Here is a 22,040-nt window from a genome sequence, read left to right as displayed (position 1 = left end):
AATTTGAAAAAAAAAAAAAAAAAAAACGACTTTCGACCCACGTCTCCCCTTAAATGTTTAGCAGGGGGAACGAATGAGAAAGGTCAATATTTTGTTGGTGATAAGATGTAGGCTACGAATCTCTGTCCCTTCCTGTTTCGCACCCCATGTTGGTGAAGAAAAGTTGTTAAGAGCTGACAGGGTAAGGTAAGCATAAAATTAGAGTGTGTGTTCAAACTGGGTACAAAACTGAAATTGTGCTTAACTCGGCAAAATTTTACTAGTCGTTTTTTTTTTTTTTTTTTTTATCTTAACGGGGACTAGAGCTGGACGGAAGGTACGCTCCAAATATTGACTGGTAACATCATTGACTCACCGCTGAAATTTCGTTACTTCTGATGTTGTTGCGGCTGATCTGATCTGGAAAAAGAAAGTTAAAAAAAACTTGAGGTACAAAAGTGTGGACGTATGGCTTGCTGCCTAAAAGTTGCAAATCCAGTGTATGTTAATTTGGCAATTTAGCCTGCTCCATGTGAAGGTCCCCCGTGGAAAGTTGTTCCTGTTATGTGGCAGAAGGCCAAGTGCACTATAAATTCACCTCGCTCAAATTTACTTCGAACATTACGTACCAGCAAACCAAGTGGGAGATGACTGGTAGCCGCGTGACATCTGTCGTTAATTAGTTAGAGACGTTTGAAATAGCTCACCTGCGGGGCAGAAACTTGGAGGCTCACTAAGAGGGCTCAACTTAAATTGAGGACGACTCAGCACGCAATGGAACGGAAGATGATCGGTGTAACATTAAGGGACAAGAAGAGAGCGGAGTGGGTCAGGAAACAAACGCGTGTTAAGGACATATTAGTAGAAATTAAGAAGCAGAAATAGACGTGGGCATGGCATGCAATGCGAAGGCAAGATAACCGTTGGTCATTAAGGGTAACAGAGTGGATCCCTAGAGAAGGCAAGCGTGGCAGGGGGCGGCAGAAAGTTAGGTGGGCAGATGAGATTAAGAAGTTTGCAGGGAAAAATTGGTCACAGTTAGCGCAGGACCGGGGTAATTGGAGATTAATGGGAGCGGCCTTTGCCCTGCAGTGGGCGTAGACAGGCTGGTGATGATGATGATGATGAAAATAGCTCGGTTGCAGGCGACGCTGCACCTGTTGGCGGATCGCGCAAACAGCCATGAAGTTAAAATGATATTGTGGCCAGCTCTGCGCTTTTTCCTACGGCCAATCAGGAGATCTGGTCGAGCTCCGCTGGGCGCACTCTTGCAGCGACGGCGAACGGTTGAGCACTGGTTTTCTCCGACCAGCCGACCGTGTGCAGCCACTCGCTGGCTGGGCATGAACCAACAAAAAGTCCGCTTTAGCAATGAGACAGGCCAACATCAAAAGTTTTTAAGACTGAGATAGCATCAGGCTGCAGTTCAGACTGGTGTGACGTCATTGCGCGAGACAGTTGCTGAGGACACGGCATGGCTTCTCTTGTTCTGAGCTTAAAAGTAAATTTAGGCGGCAGATTCCTGCTAAGGCTGAAACCAAAGAACACGGTTTATGTGGACCTTTGAAAACCTTGAAAAAGAAAACTTTAATTCGAAAAGCTTCTTTTCAAGGCCTTTGAAATCCTGTAATTTTGAGTGGCCCTTGAGAATCCTTGAATTTCATAATTTTTTTTCTTTTTCTTTCCAATAAGCGTAAAAGCAATGCAACGCTTTGTAAGAACTCAGTGAGTGTTTGTTGCGTGGTTGATGTTATTTAGCGAATATAACTTTAAATTGTGTAACGCACTGAAATTGCTATTTGTGTAACTCTATGAAACAGTTATGAGATATCGCTGAAGAAGGAAATGTTGTTGGAGCCTAGTGTCAACAAGGAGACTTGTCTGAAGGCAAGCATCCTTGTTGTTGAAATGTTGTTTCTAGCTGTGTTCCCATTTTTCGATTATTTCTCATTTGAAGCCTCCATCTTCCCACGAACATCGGTCTTGCTTGGATTTCTAACAGACAGTGTGGTCCTTGAGAATACACGCACAGATCCTTCAAGGTCCTTGAAAACCCTTGAATTTTTGTCATGTAAACCAGCATGAATCCCGAAAGAATTGCAAGTACTTGACTTTTACGAACACAGTATTGCCAGAAGCACAAACTTTGGCAAACCGACTTCACTGTTGTGTTATTCACCAGTAAACGTGTAATGCACACGATGGTATTAAATCTTATCTTTTTTGTTCCTACTACTATAACTTAGTATGGCTTGAATTGGGGAACTTTTTAGGTGCGACGCATCTCTTGCTCCCGGGCATGTTCCTCCATCGGCGTTGTTGTTGTCGTCGCGGCGTCTGCATGCTGACTGCACATGTGCAACTCTCTCCCGTTCTTCTCTCCGACAGCTGCATGCAACACTCCCACTCCGTCTCATTAGCATAACAGCTGCGCATGTGCGCTTCGCTATGCTCGTGTCTGCTCCGGCGCCACAAGCGCGCGCATGCGCAACTCTCTTCCGCTGTCTCCTCTCCTTCAGGTGCTGTGAATATAAAGCGGGTAGCGCGCTGCGGCGGTTCAGTCAAGCGCTCGCTCTCGCTCGAAAAACGGCAACCAGTCTCTCTCTCTCGGTAAAAGAATGAAAATTACGCCCATCTTCCCGCGTATGAGAACACCCGCATGTGATGGAATGCATCCTACGCGTTCACAACACGTTTCACCCGATTTAGAGAATCAACCCAATGGAAACGCCAATTGAACACCCCGATGTGTCGCATCACACCAGGGTTCCCTCGCAGAAAGATGGGCGTAATTTTTTAGTCGTGCTGCTACCTCTTTTTTATTCAGTCCAATTTTACGATTGTGAAACATACCAACCGACCTCTTACCCTGCTGACCTGTAGAAACTTCACCTATAAATAGTGCCCTTTTTTTAGCTATCTCATGGCGATTGCTTTGGTAATTGCATGTGTCATGCATAGTTTCGCAACTTTGGAAGCCAGCAACTACAATTTGAAGTAACCCCTCAAGCAAAAATCGTGGGCTGTAAAAAGACATGTTTTGCTCGTGGCATTCAAAACAGCAACAGGATTGCACACTGCCCCCAGTGGGTGCATCATCAACCGATTTAGCCATGCAGGGCAGCCCAGGGCAGCCCACAACAAATCAAATCAAATCAAATCAAATCATGTTTATTGAACATCGTTCTCCACAATGTTGGGAGCACGGACAAAAAGCCTTCACAAGGTCGGCTTGACAGGGTCCGAAGCATGGGTTAGAAAACATGATGAAGTGGGCTAAATCTTTAACCCTTTGAGGGTCACAGCCGTACATGTACGACATCGGCAAACACTTTCAAAACGGTCAATGACATGCATGTACGGCATTGCTTGTATCTTTAAAAAGCGCGCCTTTTTCACCAACTTCTCTTGCTTGGCATGTGCTGCCACACTTCTGAAATATGTCAAATATTTTTCTTGCGCCGATGGCTCTTCTTTTTATTTTTTTATGATTTACTTCAGCGGTGCGTCGGCTATCATTTGCTCATCTGCTAACGAGGGGGCGCGCTGGGTATCGCCCACCTGGCGCCCGGGCGCTTCTCGTTTCTTGCACCTGCCACAGACCAAGGTCGCCTGCGAAACTGATGAGGCTCTTTTCTCTCTCTTTTTTTTTTGTAATTTATGAGTGGTGTCTCGTCTATCACTCCCGCATCCGGCCGTGCACACCCGCACGCGCGCGCAGCGGCTGGTTTTGGTATCGTCCTCTGGGCACTTCCCGCGGCCGCGAAACTGATGTCTATCTGATTTTGATTCACTCAAAAGGTGCCGGCTTGTTACTCTCTCGTTTTTATTTAGAATTCTTCTTGTGTTACTCATGAATACACCACATATGTGTAACAACATAAATGATTTTTTTTTTTCACTTTACGGTCACCCTAAAAAAATTACCATAATTTTTTCTTGAAATAAATTCATCCAAAGAATTTAAATCAGCAATAAAAAAATCGACCCTGGGGGGTCGCATTTGGTGAAAAAATTCGACCCTAAAAGGGTTAAACACCGCTGCCTGAACAAAAAAAAATGCATTGCTGTAGATTTTTTTTTATGGATAAAATTACAAAGTGTGATGTTGCACAGATCTAGAGGTGTGGGTGTCGGCAGTACTGTCTGGAGTAAATAGGTGAAAAGAAAGAGTGATTGCGCTCGATTTTTTGGTGTGGTTTCTTGCTGTCTGCTGCTGAGAGTGTATGTACTCAGATTAAGTTCCTTTGTTTTTCCTGGCTGAAGGATGCTTAACTCATGAGTCAGTGGTAAAGGCTTTGTGAACATATGAGCAACCCCTTTTTCTTTCCCTGGCAAGAAGTGCTCAAAGTTGTTTGAAGCTATTTTACTTGCACCCTGCAAGTCTGATCCTACTACTTCTCTTTTTGCCATGAGCGGTGTGCTTGAAGTCTGTGTTGGTGAGCACCCCACCCCTCTTGCCTGTCCTTGCCTGTCCTAGGAGCTGGAGTTCACGAGTTTCCTGGCCCACTACCGTGACCCCACGCAAGAGGAGCACAGCTTCTACCTGGCACGCTCGCTGGTGCTCAAGGTGGGCGCCTGAAACTTCCTCTCGATTTACGGGGGCCCTGAAGACTAAATACGAGTTTGGTTAATTGTCGCGAAAGCAGTGCGTCCAATGTTATCGCAAGCTTCAAACATATGATGGAGATAAGAAGAAAAAAATCTGCAGAAATTCAGAGAATTGTCTACTCATGCATAGCATTGTTGTGCTACTTGTCTTGAGTGTGAGTTCTTCGCAGCCAGATTTTTGGTTTTTCTATATCCTGTCCTGCCAATTACTTCCATTTACACTATTATAATGATTACAGGTGGAACTTTCGCAAAATTCGCATTATTGTGCAAATGCAGAACATTTGCACATTTTTTTCAAAATTGCTTGCGACGCCATTATAGTGATTACACGTGGAACTTTCGCAATATCTGTTTTTTTGTGGGTCCGCATTCTTGAGCCAGCTATCATAAATGTAACAAGACATTTATTTCAGGCAGTAACTACCTTTGTAACAAGCACACGGGGTCAATATAAACCCGAACTGCAAAGGAACTTTATTTGTTGTCAGTAACCGCTCTCACAACTTGACCATACTTACATCTCATGTTTGCTAGATAAGCCGGTACACTTCTGGTCCAAGTCTGAATTGACGTTTCCATCACTGATAATCTTGTTCAGCTCCCTCATGAGCTATTCACACATTTTACCCTCGTCTGACTCGGAGGGTGAGGTGTCAGAGCGTTATATATAACCGTGTCTTTCTTTTTGCCGGCGTACGTTAAAGATCCCCAGGTGGTCAAAATTAATCCTGAGCCCTCCACTGCGACGCGCCTCATTGCCTGTGTAGCGTCGGCATGTTAAACCTCATAATCAATCAATCAATCTTTCTGTTTGCTTTTTTTTAAAGCTTCTGATGATTATGTCTGCACCAATCATGCCTCTTTCCAATAGCTACCTTCACAGCACCTCTACAAACTCAATCCTGATCTTGCCATCCATTCAACATACAGCCTCCAAACGTTATCCTAGAATGGCCTGCTCAAAGACGTACCCAGACACTGTTGCACTGACTGTGTAGTATTTTCTTGAAAGCCTCTGTCAGCTACTGGCACACACCAGTCTGCCAACTAAGCGAGAACTCCTTTGCGCTTCACGAATCCTGCTGCCTATTTCCAGGTTTTTTTTTAATTGGCTTCTGGAGAGGGATCAATTCCCTCCCAAGGTCAAGGGCCTTCACATTGAACACCTCGGTGATCACAGGCTTTCGATCCACCCCGGGCTGCCTTGTCTAGCAAGCCAGCTTCCGAAGCAAGGTTCTGAATCATTCCCGCTCACACACCATCACGGCCTTTGCTCAACGACTTGCCCCCAAAGATAGACTTTTTCAATTCTTTCCAAGTTGCGTGAAAGCCTCCAGCATTCCAAGATAACAGGCTGCATCGCTATTAGCACTCTCTTGCACGCATAGAATAACCTTGCACTTAATTAAAGCTATTCTTGTGGTGAAGGGCACACATCTTTATGGCTCCCACTTTCATTTTTTGGCGAGATATGCATTGAGTGATGTCAGCACTGCACCTGGTTGCAAATGGTTCCTGTGAAACACAGAGGGATTAAACCTGCTAGCATGGCTTTCAGCGATGAGTGAGCTGCCACATGACATTGATGGGCAGCTGTGGGGCAGTTTCAACCAGCGGTGGTGATTGTAATGTATGGGCATCCGATTTTAAAACCTCTTTGCTTCAAAAAAAAAGGCGCACATTGGAATTAGGTAAATATGGTACGTGGAAACTGCAGTAAGGCCAGGTAGAAAGACATATGTGCCTAGTGGCTGGCCAGCATGGCCAGCATGGCCTAGTGGCATGGCCAGCACATCATTCCCGAGATCTATTTGAGAAAGAAGAGGTGAGGCTTGTGGTTAGGGAAGCTTCTGAAGGAGCCCTAAAGATATGCGTTGAACTGTTAATTCCAACATGTCCTGTCCCTTGCTTCACAATTTTTAGTTGAGCCTAAAGTCTTCATTTATTTCTAAAGCTCGGAACGAGAGAAAACACGACGTGCTAGCCATCTCGTGAACTGCGATCATGATGTCATGCTGGTGTTAGGGACAAAGCACCTGGGGCCTCGGGCTGTCGGCGTCTCCTGTCGTTGTTGTCACAGTAAATCAAGTTGTCAAGCGATGGTCAAAAACCAAATGTATAATGGATAATACCGGTTCAAAATAAGCTAACATGATTGAAACAATTTAAAATGCAGGAATAATCGGGATTTAATTGCATGAACAACAGAAATGTGTTAAATTCCGTCTTAAAATTGGTGTCAAACGCCAGGTTTTCTCCTGTAAAGCATTCTTCTTAGCATGCTGCGGCATGTGACACGAAGAGAACTTACGGCGAGTCTGTCTCTCATTTAATTAATTGCTTAAATCCGGTTCAACGCAAGAGAGGCGCCACCGCCTCAGCAAGCGCGCGATTGCTCCTCCCACCAGTGCTTCTCCGGCGCCCAATCAGCGTGCTCCGTGTGGCAAGAGAGAGACTTACAATCTGTGAATACATTTATACACTGCATGCTTCGCTCCTCCTCAGGTTTCACGTTAGTGGGGATGGTCCGGGATTTTTGATGTGGTTGGATGGTGTACCAGTCTGTTGAAAAATTTATGTTGAGCGACGTCATGCGTGGTATTGAGTTTTTCGTGCCAGTTATTAGACAACGTCTGAACAGCGGGAACAAGCCTGGAGCGTGCCTAAGTGTCACTTAGTGTAGAATTGTGGATTGTGGCTGTGTTGCTACAGCTAACTCCACAGCCTGATCAGGGAGGGTTAGTGGCAGAAGGTAAATACTACTAACATCTTTCGGGTGTACCACTTTTGGAGAAGCGTGCATAAATGTGCTGTGGGAACTGGCAGTACGAACTACTGCACTTTTTGAATTTAAAGAACTTCCAGCAGTTGCACAACTACACTCTCTTCCTGTTCCTCGCAGTACCCCGAGCGCATGCGTGTGTGGAACCTGTTTGGCCTGGCGGTGAACCTGAGCCCCGTTATGCGGCAGAACCGCTTCTGCCTGCGCCTGCTCTACAAGTACCCGGACAGCTATCCCCTGGGGCTGCTCAATGGGCACAACGCCCTCGTCTCGGGCACCTACAAGCACGCCCTCGGTGGGTGGTCTGGTCGTTTGTCTGTGCTGTCGGCTCTATCGCTCGGTGTGAGTTGCTGTGTCTGGTGCCGCGCCTTTGGAAAGCGTTTCCCCTACGGCGGTGTTTAGTGATGCTAATGTCAACATATGCAGCCCGGCTGCATTTCGCGCTGGATACACCGAGCTGCGCCAGGAACCTGCCGCGAGCCGATCGAAGCAGTCCTGCTGTTTCGCTGGCAGAACAGCACGGCCGGGAAATGGTGGAACAATAGGAAAAGCTCATATAGTAAAACCTCGTTATAACGAAACGGTATATAACGAACTAATGGATATAACGAAGCAATCGTAATTCCCCTAGAAATTCCCATAGATGCCCATGTATTTAAAACCTCGTTTTAACGAAGCTAAAATGTCCTTGCAATGGGTATAACGAACCATTTTTCCCCCAAAACGAGCACTTACTGACCGCTTTGCGACCGACAGATCAATGTCTTATAGCGCGCGACAGTTACGTCTCATTACGGACGAGGTAATTGAAAACTCCCGCTCGCAGGGCCGCCGCCAACTCCCGCGCGCTAAAATGGCAACAAGCCGCCTGGCAACCCGCACGAACTGGCGCGTCTGCCGGCCTCCCCCTCCGTGCTGAACGCGTGGACCCGCCCGCTCTTCCGCGTCCGGGGGTCCGGGCATGTTTGGGGCGCTGCGCCGACCGCGGTTTTTGGTGTTGCCTGCGATCATTCGAGTGTCAGCAGTGTCAGCTTTTCAATCGGATGACAGATGCGTAAGCAGTGGTGACAGCGACGATCTAGATGCTGCCGTCAATGAGGGTGCCGCAGGCGACCAATCCCTGGCGTCGTGGGACGCTCTTCTTCATGCCGGTGTCATACCCGACTGCGACACCTTCTACACGTACGTCAGTGCCGATGCTGACGCGGTAACGACGGAGGAGCTAACAGAGGAGGAAATTGGACGTGAGGTGACCGGGGTGCCTAATGAGGACTGCGACGACAGCCCAGAGCCTAATGTCGGCGAGTCCGGCGTACCGACGTCCGCACAAGCGCAGGACGCGGCAGTCCTGCTGCGCCGCTTTTTTGGCGCGCATGATGACGGCGAGGACGGAATCGAAATAGCGGCTGCAGCTGAAAAAGCCATCATTCATCTGAAGAAAACGCGGCAGCAATCCATCAAGTGTTTCTTTTCTGCAAAGTGAGCCGCAACGGCTGATGTGCTGTTTCGATCAGTGAAGAGCCATTTCACGCGAATAAAGTTCTGATTCTTGCTGTTCTTATATTTTTTTCGCTGGTTTTTATCCACGCCACGGTTGTTTTTCTCTCGTGGCGGCTGCTGTGAGGTTCGGTGGGGAGTACATCCTCTTTTCTTTGTTAATTAGCGGTAGATAGTATGAATATTGAATATAACGAACTAACGTTTATAACGAAGTAATTACGACTCCCCCTTCAGCTTCGTTATAACGAGGTTTTACTGTATAGGCATACATGTGGTCTAAACTTTAGGGTGTCATTCCTTGTCTTTACACTGGTACAAAAGTAAAGACAAGGAAAGTGTAAAGTGACAGAGCATGTCACTGCATTTTGTTCAGTCAACTATTAATCCTTGATATGTTTATTTTTCTACTGACATCGCATTTCATTGACTATTGCAGTTACACAATTTCTGCTGTGTGAAAAGCATTGCTCTTCCCATCTTGTATTTCCTCCACATCAGCAAAACTGTACAATTCTCTTTATTGCGGAGCTTTGTCTTTTTGACACTATTTCATTGTTCCCTTGTCCTCTTTCTTGGTTCGAATCAGTATTGTGTATTTGCTTAACCGGAATTTTACTGAAGCCGTGTCTGGTCGATTTAACGGATAGAAATAGAATGAAATTTCAGAAACGTCGCAACAAGCTCAACATTCAACAGCAGTGCAATAAGGTGTTCCGCTAAGCGTAAGTTTACTGTTCACATTACTAGCGCAAAAAATAACAAAAGGCGATTACTTAAGGACAAAGACGCGCGCTCGCTAGCTTCACCGTCATAATATACCAATGTGCCGTACGTACAGTCAAGTGCAATTCGAAGGTTGTTGCGGGAAAGCTACTCTTTGAAATTAAGCAGACAGAGCACCAGCTTTAGCAAACCTTCCATGCCAGTTTCGTTATTGTCGGCGTAGATAAAAGTCAACCAAGTCTGTGCTTGATAACAACAAATATAAAGCTTGAAACCCAAAGGGTGGCAAGTCAGTCGTGTGGGCCATTGTTCTAGCATGAAACAGCCAACAAAAGAGAGACAAGTGCGAAATTTGATTTTCATGGTTCCGAAACGAAACCGTAGGGCGGTGGCACACGTGGCCGCTTGATCCTGGCGCGATGACCTTCAGATCGTGCTCGACTGTACTTCATAGCTGATAAGAAAACTTATTAGTCCCTTTCCTAAAGGAAAATCTAAAACATGCGAATCTTGATACAGTAAAACCTCGTTATAAGAGACACGGTTACAAGGGACACTCGGTTATTAGAGACATTTGAAAATGGTTTGGTTGGTCTCCCTATGTTCCCCATGTTAGCAACATCGCATACAAGAGACATGGTTACAAGAGACACTCGGTTACTAAAGACAACATTTTCAGCTCCCTAGAGCAAATTATTCACTTTTTATAAGAGACACAACCTGAAAACACTCACGCAAGGCAGCCGACGTCGTAGTACAAACCACACGCATAGCAATTTTCATACCCTAGGCTCGATTCTGTTCCGTTCCGCAGCCAGATGTCATGCCTCGCATGGTTGCGAGTCACTAAATAGTGACGCTAGTTGCGACTATTTTCAAATTACAGCGATTCTGCAACCATGCGCGATTGAGTAGTATTTCCGCCTCGGCGTCCACAGCACATGTCGAAGTCGGACACTTGAGCCGTCGCCATGTTTCCATGAGAGTGCGTTGTACGAATCGTCGGCAGCCCAACGGTGGCGGGAGGGAAGGCGACCGTCCCGGCTGCTTGAAGCGAATCTCTTTGTCATGATGGGATTCCGCACCTCGCTCATCGCGGGCTTTCTATAATTCACGGCGCTATCGCTTCGCCCCATCTCTGTCGGCAGTTAACATCCCCTGCACCCCCCCCCTCCTCCTCCTTACCTCTTCTACCGATGTTTTCCGGACGGTCGAATTCTCAAGCAGTCTCGCCTGATTGGCTGCGCACACAGCTATCTGTGACGTTTTTGCGGTTGAAGCCAATTACGTTGGACGGCGTGAGAACGCAACCCCGCTGAAATGAACCTCGCGTAGCGCAGGACCCGCGGGACGGAACGGCAACGGCAGAAGGGACGCCATCTTGACCTTCGTGCAGGCGCTACGCTGCCTTGACTTTCGTGCGGCGCTACGTTTCGCAAGCGAGCAGTGCAGCACTGGTGAAGCGTACGACATGTCAACAGCAAAGCGAAAGCAGATCTCTCTGCTGGATAAGCTTGAAATCATAAGCGATGTGGACTCCGGACAAAAGCAAACGACGGTTGCGGAGAAGTTTGGACTTTCCCGGAAGACCATTATGAAAAACCGCGAGGCAATCTTAAAGCAACAAGAGGACGGTGGACTCTCGGCAAAGCGAATCAGACTTCGGGGAGCCAGCTATCCAAAGGTGGAGGAAGCCTTACTGTTGTGGCTGCGAGACGCGCTTGCCAAGAACATTCCCGTGAACGGTGTGCTGCTCAGGAAACGTGCCGGGCAACTAGCGTTCCTTCTCGATTGTGCCGACTTTAAGTGCAGTGAAGGGTGGCTCGATCGCTTCAAAGCTCGCAACGGCATCTCGTTCAAGTGCATCTCGGGAGAAAGCGATTCAGTTGACTTAAACTGCGTGTCCTCGTAGAAAGATAGTAAGCTTCCTCAGCTACTTCATGGTTACAGCCCCGATGACGTGTTCAACGCGGACGAGAGCGGCTTATTATACAAAATGAGGCCAGGGAAGACTATGTCATTCAAGTCAGATGCGTGCCACGGCGGGAAACGGTCCAAAGAGCGGGTGAGCGTTCTATTTTGTTGCAACATGTCGGGAACGGAGAAGGAGTGTCTCCTCGTGATAGGGAAGTCGAAACGACCCCGCTGTTTCAGTCACTGGCGTCACATTCCCGTCACATACGAATCCAACCAGAATGCATGGATGACGTCCAGCATTTTCAATTCCTGGCTGTTAAAATTCGACCAGAAGATGGACGCTCAGAATCGCCATGTGCTCCTCTTTGTGGACAATGCTTCTTGCCACACCAAAGTCCCTGCACTGAAAGCCACAAAGGTTATTTTTTTTCCTCTCAACGCCACATCTCACCTTCAACCTATTGACCAAGGGGTTGTGCACTTGTCAAGTCACAGTACAGGACACGGCTGGTGGAACGCCTGCTGTTCGACATGCAGCAAGACTGTGCAACTATCATCGACGTGAGGTTTGCCGTTGAGGTAATTTCAGCTGTCTGGAATGGGCTAAGAAGTGAAGTGGTAAAAAACTGTTTTACGAAAGCTGGCTTCAAATGTGGTGATGTGCTGGAAGAGGGGCTTCAGATGGAAGACACCGACGACGACGGCCTTGAGAGTGAAGCTTGGACCCTCATCCAAGAGTCTGCGCATGTTCCAGAGTCCTTTCAAGATTTTGTCTCTGCAGATATGGACCTCGTGTGCTCTGAGGAGCTTACGGATGAGGCGATCGTGGCACAAGTGTGAACTGGAAGAAGAGGACGAGGAGGACATTGGGGAGCCAAAAGTGTCAGCAGTGGAAGCTGATGAGCACCTCAGGGCTCTACAAAGTACTGTCAGCAACAGGAAGGCTTACAGGATGAAGTCTTCTACCTCCAGAAGTTGGGAAGAAAGCTCCTCCAGTCTTCATTCTCCAAGAAGCAAACTACCCTGAAGGACTTCTTTCAGTCATCCTGAGTAATTTTCTGTTGACGGGATCAAGCAAACCTTGATGGTGGTATCTCATAAAGCGATCCAGTTCAACTCCTCAGTGTTTTTAGAATTTATGGATACAAGAGACCTTGGTTACAAGAGACACATTTTCCGGCTCCCTTGAGTGTCTCTTGTAACGAGGTTTTACTGTAGTAAACACCCAGTGTTGGCCTCCACTTCCGCCTGACAAACTTCGGGGACTGCGCTCCAATCACGAGCACGCTCATGATCACGCTCACAAGCACGTACCCGCGTAACCGCCTGCTCTACGGACGAACGAACCACCCGTGGCCTACTCATAGACCGGCGGCGTATTTACAAACACGCTTCGCTGCACAGAGCACTCACGTTACATGACCGTTCAGGCGATGGAGAACGGTAATTAAACGTGGTCATTGGCTGGGCCGCAAATCTAAAGCGACCTAAAACATACCAAACCACCATTATTAACAAAAGAAAAATGCGAAGATTTAGTTTAGATAAAAATTAAATAAAAAAATACAAAATGAAAAAACAACAACAAAAAAAAAACCTAAGAGATAGACCTACTGGGGCTCGAACCGAAGCCGTTAGTGCCAGTTATGAGTACTCTACGCCGAGGCTACCGAGCCACAGAGGCAGGCTCATTTTAGCAGGCACACAAGAGAATACCGCACGCAGTGAAAACACACGTCACATGGGTGCTCTGTGCAGCGAAGCATTTGGAAACACGCAGACCGGCGAATGCGAATTTAGGTCATCATCATCATTATCATTATCATCATCTAAGCTCCTTAAGGTGGGCTTTACTGTTAGCGTTCAGCATACACAAATCGCGTGTTAAAGTCAGTTATTTCAAGCTTCGTTTGAAAAGCAACGCGCAAAAAGCCTTGCCTACATATTTCCCCGCCCCATCTTTTGGTCGACCGCGCCCTCCCCCCCCCCCCATTCCTGAAAAAATTCTGGCTACGCGCCTGCTTGGTGCATCTTTTTCCTGAATGAACTTTAGCTGTGATTGTAAGAGTTGTGTCCCTGTCTCCTAGCCTGTTCCTAGCAATGAAGTTTGCGAGACTGAATTTTCTCCCTGGACATGCGAGTTTCATTGGAACGGTGTTTTACTAGATGTGTATTAACCCGTGCACCTATGTGCTTGTTTGGTTGCCGCAGCCATGTGTTGAGGAGAAAAGATTCGAGGTTTCTGCGAAACCTAGCTACATGTGACGGCGTACATGTACACAGACCGTCAGCTGCCATTGACTAATTTAAAAATTCCTTGGATCCCCTAAGTCTGCTGACAGGCTTTGAAGGCAAAAGCATTATGGCTTCTCTTGGCCACACGCATCAAAGGCTTTTTCACTGCTGCATTGTGTAGCAACATAGCGGTAGTAACAACAACAACTGTTTTTTGCACAAAGCGGCCCTCGAGGCTTTTGCCTAACGGGACACTGAAGGGATTTGAAAAAATTGTGAGATTACTAGTGCAAATTGTAGTCTGGAGTCTCTAGGACATGTTTTGACCACTCTCACTGCGTTTACGCGACTTTAATCAGTAGAAAAATCAATTTGAAAGTGCTCTCCTTCCTCTCTGCATTGTCCTTGCCGATTTCCTATGACGTTTCGTATGACGTCAAAACGAGGTGGCTTGGCGTGACTGCGCATCTGCGTGGCTGGCCGACCCTCCGACACAATCAGCCAGCCCAGCATTTAGTCGGCTGCCCGCCGGCGGGTCGTTGCAATTCGTTTGCTCAGTTGACACTAAGCCACGGCAAGTTTGTGCCTAGAAGTATGGGCTTTGTTAGTTTGTAGACTATATCAAGCTCTAAGTCCAAGTTGCTCCGCACAAGCGCACATGCGGTGCTTCGCTGACTGGTAAGCCAGTGGAAAAATCTAAGTCCAATTGAAGGCGGGAGAAGAGTCAGCGAAATTAATATAGGTACTAAGGAATTAAAATCAACCGAAACTTTTATCGTACAGTGGTAGACCAAGGTGCGGGGAGCACTTTTGGCGCTGGGTGAACTAGCACAGCAGTCAGCAGCACGGCCACACATCTGCGAACGCTTTTCCGTTCGCTAGAGATGAGATATATTTGTGAGGATTTGGGGGATGCTTACTGCGCGAGCGTTATTCAAGAAATAGTCATCTAAGCTGCTTGGAATGCTAAAAGTAAATAAAAATGTAAGCTGGCTATACTTTATATATTGATATTTCTGCCCCTGGCAGTGCTGGCTTATGGCCGAGTGGCCTGGAGCCCTGGGTGTGTTGTTTTGCAATTCACAAGTTCGAATTCGATAGCGGATGTTGTATTTATTTTTTTTAAGTTGATTTATTTGTTTTTGGGCAGTGTTTTCTATACTGAATTTACCATTTTTGTGCTGTAACGTTCATTGCTCCGCGAGTGAGTTCACAGAACGCGTGCAGGCTGACACTGACGTGCTAGCCAGTTCTCGTTGGCACGCTGTTGCCATAAGCACCAACTGCTTGCGGGCAGTGGGCACAGGCCAAAATCAGCAGAGCCTTGGCCTGGTGTGAGCACGCTTTTTACGATGCAGGCATGAGTGAGGGAAGCTCCAAATATGGGGCAAAAGAGCATGGCGTTTGAGCGTCTGCGGGGACGCAAAGGGCGTTCATCCACTGCGTAGGCCTCGGCTAGTGATTGCTACCATTCCAAGCCGTCCTGGGAGGCTTATCTTAGGCATTTTACAGCCGACAACATGGCAGAAGTGCGATATGCCGATTACTGAGATATCGAGAATGCCCAGCCAACGATAACTCTGGATGCCAAGCATGTTGTTTCACAGAACCAAAATCAAAACTGGTTTGAATATCGTCCAATCACGTAGCACCTCGTGTGGACGTCACTGCTTTAGTTGGTGTGGCCGCCGCCGACCGCACATAGTACTTTTTCTTTTTTCGGATTTTGTAAAATACCGCCTTATCGCCCGGATAAGCAATGAAAAGTGTTAATTTGAGCCAGTTTACGCGGTGCAAGCAAAAACAGGAGCTTGACAAGTTCACTTGGGTGTCCCCCTAACACAAGTTCCTGCTCCTTCCTCCCCACGACAGCGGAGTACGTGCAGCTGCTGCAGCAGCCCAACCAGGCAGACAACCCCCTGCTGCTGCTGTGTGCGGGCCTGTGCATGGTGCACATAGCGTGCCAGAAGTTCTCGGCGCGCCGCCACTGGATGGTGGTGCAGGCGGTGGCCTTTCTGGGGAAGTACCGCCAGGCGCGGGGCCTCATGACGCAGGAGGCCCTGTACAATGTGGGGCGCGCCCTGCACCAGATGGGGCTCCCTCACCTGGCCTCCCAGCTGTACCGGCAGGCCCTCGAGCAGCCCCCTGCCGTGCCCGACATGCCGGTATCGTATTCCCGTCATGCCGGTATCGTATTCCCGACATGCCGGTATCATATTCCCAACATGCCGGTATCTCTTGTTGTCCGCCCGCTATCGTTAACGTCACCAGAGCGGCACGCTCGTCGTCGTTTTGTGCCTTACAAACGCAGAGTCTCATACTAACATATAGCCTGTATTCAATAGTGAGGCGCTCATGCCGGCAACCATGTGAGTGCACCGTCACTGGTTACGTCGGGCTCCGTGGGATGGCGGTACTTGTCCGTGTTAGGCGTATGATATGGGCTAGACATTCCAAGCTCTAGCCCGCCGAACACAAAGTAATGCCTCGACTCCAATGTGAGTGCGATTAACAACTCTGTTGACACCACCGTTGAGAATCGGGTTGAAGCGGAGCAGACGACGCACGGTGTTATTTTTTCTTCAGGGCGCTGCCGCAGTGGCACCAGCCGCGCCATGTCCGTGGCCATTTCAGTGTGGCCAAGCGAAGAAATTGACAGCTAAACTTTTCAATGAATACCACCTATACTACACTCAGGTGCAAGTTAACAATGGCAGTAGCTCATGTACTGTATCAGTTTGCCAAAGCGACAGACCCAGATGTTAGCATGCACGCAAGTTTTGAAAGAAGATTGCACCTAACGGGCAACGTTCTATGCTTTTTCTGGCATAGTTTGTTTGTGCTCACTGTGGTAACTTATAGGTGGATTGACACCAAAAAATTACGGAAAGAGCTTATGTTTGAAATACGGTAATGCACTCGTTGCACCATGCAGAGGAACAGTGGGTGGTGGGGACGAGGCACGGGGCAATTTTTGTTGTCGTTCTTAATTACGTTGTACCCGAATGTATAGCTGTTTGTTACAAAGCTCAGCTTTAGAAGCTCCACGACGCACCATCGGCCATTTGGAAAGGGGAAGTGCCAACTAGAAATAAAGGTGCAACCGTTCGTGAGGACTAGACAAAATGTGCATTGGTGTCTCCCTAACGTTGTCGGCAGCCTCCAAACACAAACTACGTTCATCGCGAATGGAACACTAACCGTCACGTCTCCGTTCAACGGTGCTGAGCGAACCTGGTCATTACTAGCGCAGTCGACAGGATTGGTTCCGGATTCAGCGTGACGCCGTCTGCGAAGGATGATTACTTTAACATGCACCACTTATACTATAACCTTTGATAAAAAATTTGAATTATTGTCGTGCAGGCTTTACTGGCATCTTTGCTGTTTATGCCATGTTATGTGCTTGTGTATGTACAGTTGAGTCCACTTATAACAATATCCAACTGCCAAGGAAATACTACCATCATTGTAACCGATTATTGTTATAAGCGGGGCGCGAAAAAAAAAATGACGAGACAGACCTCAAAACATTTTATTCGCATGCAACTAAGGTTGTACTGCTACTTATTTGCAGAAAAGAAGCCACAGTCGGTTAGCTTCGTTTGCTGCACGCGAAGCTGGCGCACATCTTTTTTAAGGGCATCCATAAGTGTTTCACCAGTTGAGCGAACGTTGCGAGAGGTCCTTGGCAGAAACGAAGTCTCTGAGGGACTGTATCATGCGTTGGGCCTCCTGCGAAGACACTACCTGAGTAGGCTGTGCAACTGCGTCGTCAGGGTCGTCACTGTCAGCACTGTCCGCAGCACGTATCAGCGCAACTTTTGCCTCTTTCATGAGGCACTGTGACGTTTCCAAAACGTCACCCCTGACGTCCCTTCTGCGGAAAAACGGGGGCAGTTGAAGAGGCACCTAGTCATATTCAAAGCGGCACGCACGTGATACAACAGGCGAACGCAGGGACGATGCCAAAGCAGCAGCACCAGGAGGGGGGTTTAGAAGGAAAACTGTTCCCCTCCTCCCCTGGCTTCGTCGTAAGTGGCGCAGTTGACTCGTTTTCTGAGTAGTGGAAGGGATGTGAGGCTGCCGCCAGTGCCAGCTCGCATTTTCGGTGCATGCTGTAACAGGATTCACTCGTTATGTCCGATATCGCCGCACTGGAGCATTGTAATAAGCGGTTTATTTTACCATAGAAAGCACACAAAAGTGGACGGTGCCGTAACAGTACCGCTATAAGTGGACTCGACTGTACATTGCTTGCCCCAACCTGCCCCGTTCCAAGCACATGTGGGTAATTTCAGTTGATCGCGGGGAGTGTTGGCTCGTGAAATGTGTCCTGGAAAGCACTGGGCTTCACATCCATGGAGGGGACATGAAGACAATATACAACTTTGACTAATTTGAAAAAAAAAGCTAGCCTTTGGTAACTCACTCAGTTCCATTCTACTCATGAATGATGTTCTTTTTTTCTTGACCAAGAGAATGCAATACTACTTTCAAATTTTGGCCTGAACTGTTGTATATTATAGGCAGGTGTGACGTATTATGAGCCCGCTCTAAAAACATATGTATCAGTGTGTTATGTGCACATTATCATTCAAGTGATATGACAAAACTAACTGATTAGAACCCAGTCGAGGCAATAATAAGTTTGGGCCTGTTTGCACTTGACACAACACGGCACAAATCGGAACTTTTGAACTACAGATTCCAGTGTACCCATCCTACCTTTTAGCCAGTGATCCCATGTTTCCTATTAAACACATTTTGAAGTTTTCAACCAAGACTAAATTTTTACACCTCATTTCTTACCATGCATAGTCAAAACCTGGTTCTACAAGCCAGTCATCTTGTCTTCTAAACCTTCCAATTTTTACCTTTCTGGTTTTACTAGTTAAGGGGGGACATGGCTCTTAAAACAGCCTCGTTTAATTTTGAAGTAAACTGCGAAATTTGTCAGCCTTGCTGCTTTTTTCCCACTGATTTCAAATATGCCCTTATTATTTGAGTCACTCAGCTAGTTCCCGAGATAATTAGAGATAATTAGTCATTTTTAGAGGAATAATATACAAAACAGTGCTAGCCATAAAACTGTAATCTTTGTTTCCCGATACTATGAAACCCTGTTGAGTGCAGTAAGAGAATCGTTTTTTTGATGCACCGCTTGGAACTAATTTGTCAGCTCATTGAACTTTGGTGTTTGAAATGGGCATTTCAAATGGTTTTGCCACTGGCACCACCAAGGTTTAATGAGCTGTAAAATTAGTTCCAAGCAGTACACCAAAGACCGACTCTCTTATTGCACTTACCAGGGTGTCATAGAATTGGAAAATATAAAGATTACAGTTTTATGGCTAACACTGTTTTGTCTATTGTTCCTCCAAAAATGACCATTTGTCTCAGATAATCTTGGAAGCTAGATGACTGGCTCAAAAAATAATGGCATAGTATTTGAAATCAGTGGGAAACAAAGCATCAAGACTGACCAGTTTTACAGAGTTTACTTCAAAATTAATGGAGGCTGTTTTAAGAGCAGTGTCCCCCTTAACACCCCCGTTATCACTCTGGCCTTATAAACTGATAATCATCATCACCACCTGTTGCACACAAGAGAAGCACATGCGCACTTTGACACGTCTTGGTTTTCCATGCAGGAGATATTTGACTTGCGACGGGAGATCGCATTCAACTTGAGCCAGCTCTACCTCAGCAGTGGCAACACGGAGCTGGCCAGCAGCTACATTTCACGCTACTGCATAATCTGAGAAGACTGCAGTGACACCACTGCACTGAACAGTTACCAGTGACCAACTCTTGTGTCTGAGCGTCCACTCAAGTCCTGCAAAAGTTCCGCGCACCGACCGTGTAGAAGACGCTGACTGGACAATGGATGGTGGATGCACGCAACATTTACGCGTTGTCTTCGTTATTTTCGTGCGTGTTGTGCTGATAACTTGCAAGCTGTGGCAATATCAGTGGTGTGGGAGCATCCACTGGATTCACTTGTTCCCTCAACCCTGCAGCGAGCAACACTGCGTGGAATTACTGTCTGCTCCCTTGTGACTATGCCTGTGTGGTGCGGCCCCCTCATGGTGAGTTGCGTGCATTGGACGGCGGGAATGAGATTGCTGCGACAATTGTGATATAGTATTCCACGCTCCGGAAACAGTGAATGAAGCCACGTGAATTTGGCTGCTTGCGTGATTTAATTAAGTTATCTGAAACACGAGATTTCAAGAGCACAAATGTCAACTTTGTGTGAATTTAGAGGGGAAATGTCTGCCCCCTTGTGACCGGCAGGATGTCGGCAGTTCGCTTTTCAGGCGTTGTGCTGGTGAGCCCAAGGACGCGGGTTCGATTCCCGCTCGTGGTGGCCGCTTTCCTGATGGAGGCGAAAAGCAAAAACATTCGTGTTTGAGATTTCGGCGCACGTTAAAGGTCCCCACGTGGTCAAAACTAATCCAGAGCTTTCCACTACAAGGTGCCTCATCGCCTGTGTAGCGCCGGCGCATTGAACCCTACAATCAATCAATCAATCAGTTCGCTTTTCATTTTAATTATTACTGAAACGTGGCAATACGTGTGTTGGTGCTCGCGAGTACTGCAGAGTGGTGTCAGTGCCACCATAGTATGGTGGTAGCGTGTGTGCGGTTGCATCTAGTGCAGGCATTAATAGTATGTTGTTCAAGTGGAAGCCAATAAACTGCGTCAACTTTCTCGGGGCTTGCATGGGACGGGATGTGGCAACGCGGTCGCAGTGATGTGGAGAGGCGGAGAGCAAACGCCAAGCACACATGCAGCAAGTTAAAAGATTGCTTGAGCATGATGCTTGTGCAGGCAAAGCTTTTCTCAACTACTATATCTGGTGGCAGTGTTCATACTTTGTAGTGTTCTTGCTTCTAAGCGAATACTGGGTTTATTTTATGCGAACAGTGCAACGTAGCACGAGTGTGTTTCTCTCTCTCCTGCCATTTTTCCGCCTCGCGTTCTGTCGCTCTGGTTGCCCGTGCTTACATTTCGGGTCTTGGATTCCACAGCTTGCGTGCAGGGAGGGTGGCGCCATCTGGGGTCTTCATTATACACCACATACTGGTCAACATTGTTGTAAGCATATTTTTTAATTAAAAATACATGGCTGCTTGGTTTTTGCGATAACTAATAAAAAGAATATGCTGTGAAAAAACAAATTGCTCGCGGCGCCCCCTCATGACAATGTTCCAAGTTCAAAAGTTACAAAAGGCTCCAGTAGATGGCGCAAGCAGTAAAACACGACAAAAATGAGCTGGCACGAACGTGAATCAATCAGTGGGGGAAAAAGCAGCACGACTGGCAAGTTTCACAGAGTTTACTTAAATATTAAAAGATTTTAAGTGTTTTATTAAGAACCATGTCCCCCCTTAATAAGTCGGACTGTGATTACCACATTCTCCACTTACATGTGTGGATGGCAACACCACTGTGTGACGTCAGCATGCAGCATGGAAGCCCGTCCCTTTGTGGTTGGCAGTTCTTGTTCCTTCTGTGTGCTTTGCAACAGCCACCAACAACTTTGTTGCCTGATTGGTTGGGGCTACCGCAGAAGGGCTCCCAAATGACAGGCACCATTGCCACCGACTCAAAATCACTGATGCACCAAATCTTGCATGTGTTACGTGCTCATGCTCGACCAGGATCAATATCTCAGTTCAAACAAACATTTTTCAGCCGCTTCATCCTTGCCATGTTACAGTGCCGCCACTGTTTTGTTTTTGTAAATTTTTGTTTCTGTAAGTATGTTTTTGTAAGGTGTTTTTATTTTTGTAAAAATTAAATTACAGAGCCAAGCTCAGGGGAGAAAAAGGCCCTGCGGCTAACAGGCAAGAGCGTGAACAAAAGTGGTGTTCTCGTCTACTAAACTGAAATTAAGTTTGACAATTGCTAGTGTCTAGCGACGTGTTTTTTTCGTCTGGCCACACTGCTCTTGCTGTAGCATGAAGCAGAATGCCCCTTGCACCCATAGTTTAAGTGAATGTGAACCAAAACAACTTGAAAGTATGTATTTATCTTCAAATATTTGTTTTGTAACATTCACGCAAAGGCGTGGCTCATAAGGATGTGAAAATTTGTGCGCCAAAGGGAAGTGTCCAATGTCTTCTGCAGTGCTTCATTAACTCGAACACCAGCAAAATGCCGATAGAACATGTAGAGTAACAACGTAGAGTTGGCAGTTGAGTCAAGTGACATTCAAATCAAAGGCATTTGGAGAGCAAGATAGTGGAGTGATGGTGCTGGAACGAGCAGCTGGCTTGGC

The 22,040-nt window shown here is 47.0% G+C and overlaps 1 protein-coding gene across 1 annotated transcript in view; it reads left to right on the top strand.

Moving 5' to 3' along the window:
• The window catches only part of LOC144147135 (general transcription factor 3C polypeptide 3), a 72,135-nt gene extending 50,102 nt beyond the window's left edge, over positions 1-22,033 (top strand). The window contains exons 17-20 of the mRNA XM_077679207.1: positions 4,460-4,549; positions 7,496-7,670; positions 15,623-15,915; positions 19,405-22,033. Of these exons, the coding sequence (XP_077535333.1) occupies positions 4,460-4,549; positions 7,496-7,670; positions 15,623-15,915; positions 19,405-19,515 (669 nt within the window). The 3' untranslated portion in view covers positions 19,516-22,033. The remainder of the gene's footprint in view (positions 1-4,459; positions 4,550-7,495; positions 7,671-15,622; positions 15,916-19,404) is intronic.
• Positions 22,034-22,040: the final 7 nt, after the last annotated feature.

Source organism: Haemaphysalis longicornis, unplaced genomic scaffold (assembly GCF_048455015.1).
Source record: "Haemaphysalis longicornis isolate Haplotype H1 unplaced genomic scaffold, Haemaphysalis longicornis Haplotype H1 scaffold_7, whole genome shotgun sequence".
NCBI lineage: Eukaryota > Metazoa > Arthropoda > Arachnida > Ixodida > Ixodidae > Haemaphysalis > Haemaphysalis longicornis.
Note: the sequence above shows the minus strand (reverse complement) of the source record. Positions and strands in the feature narration are given on the sequence as shown.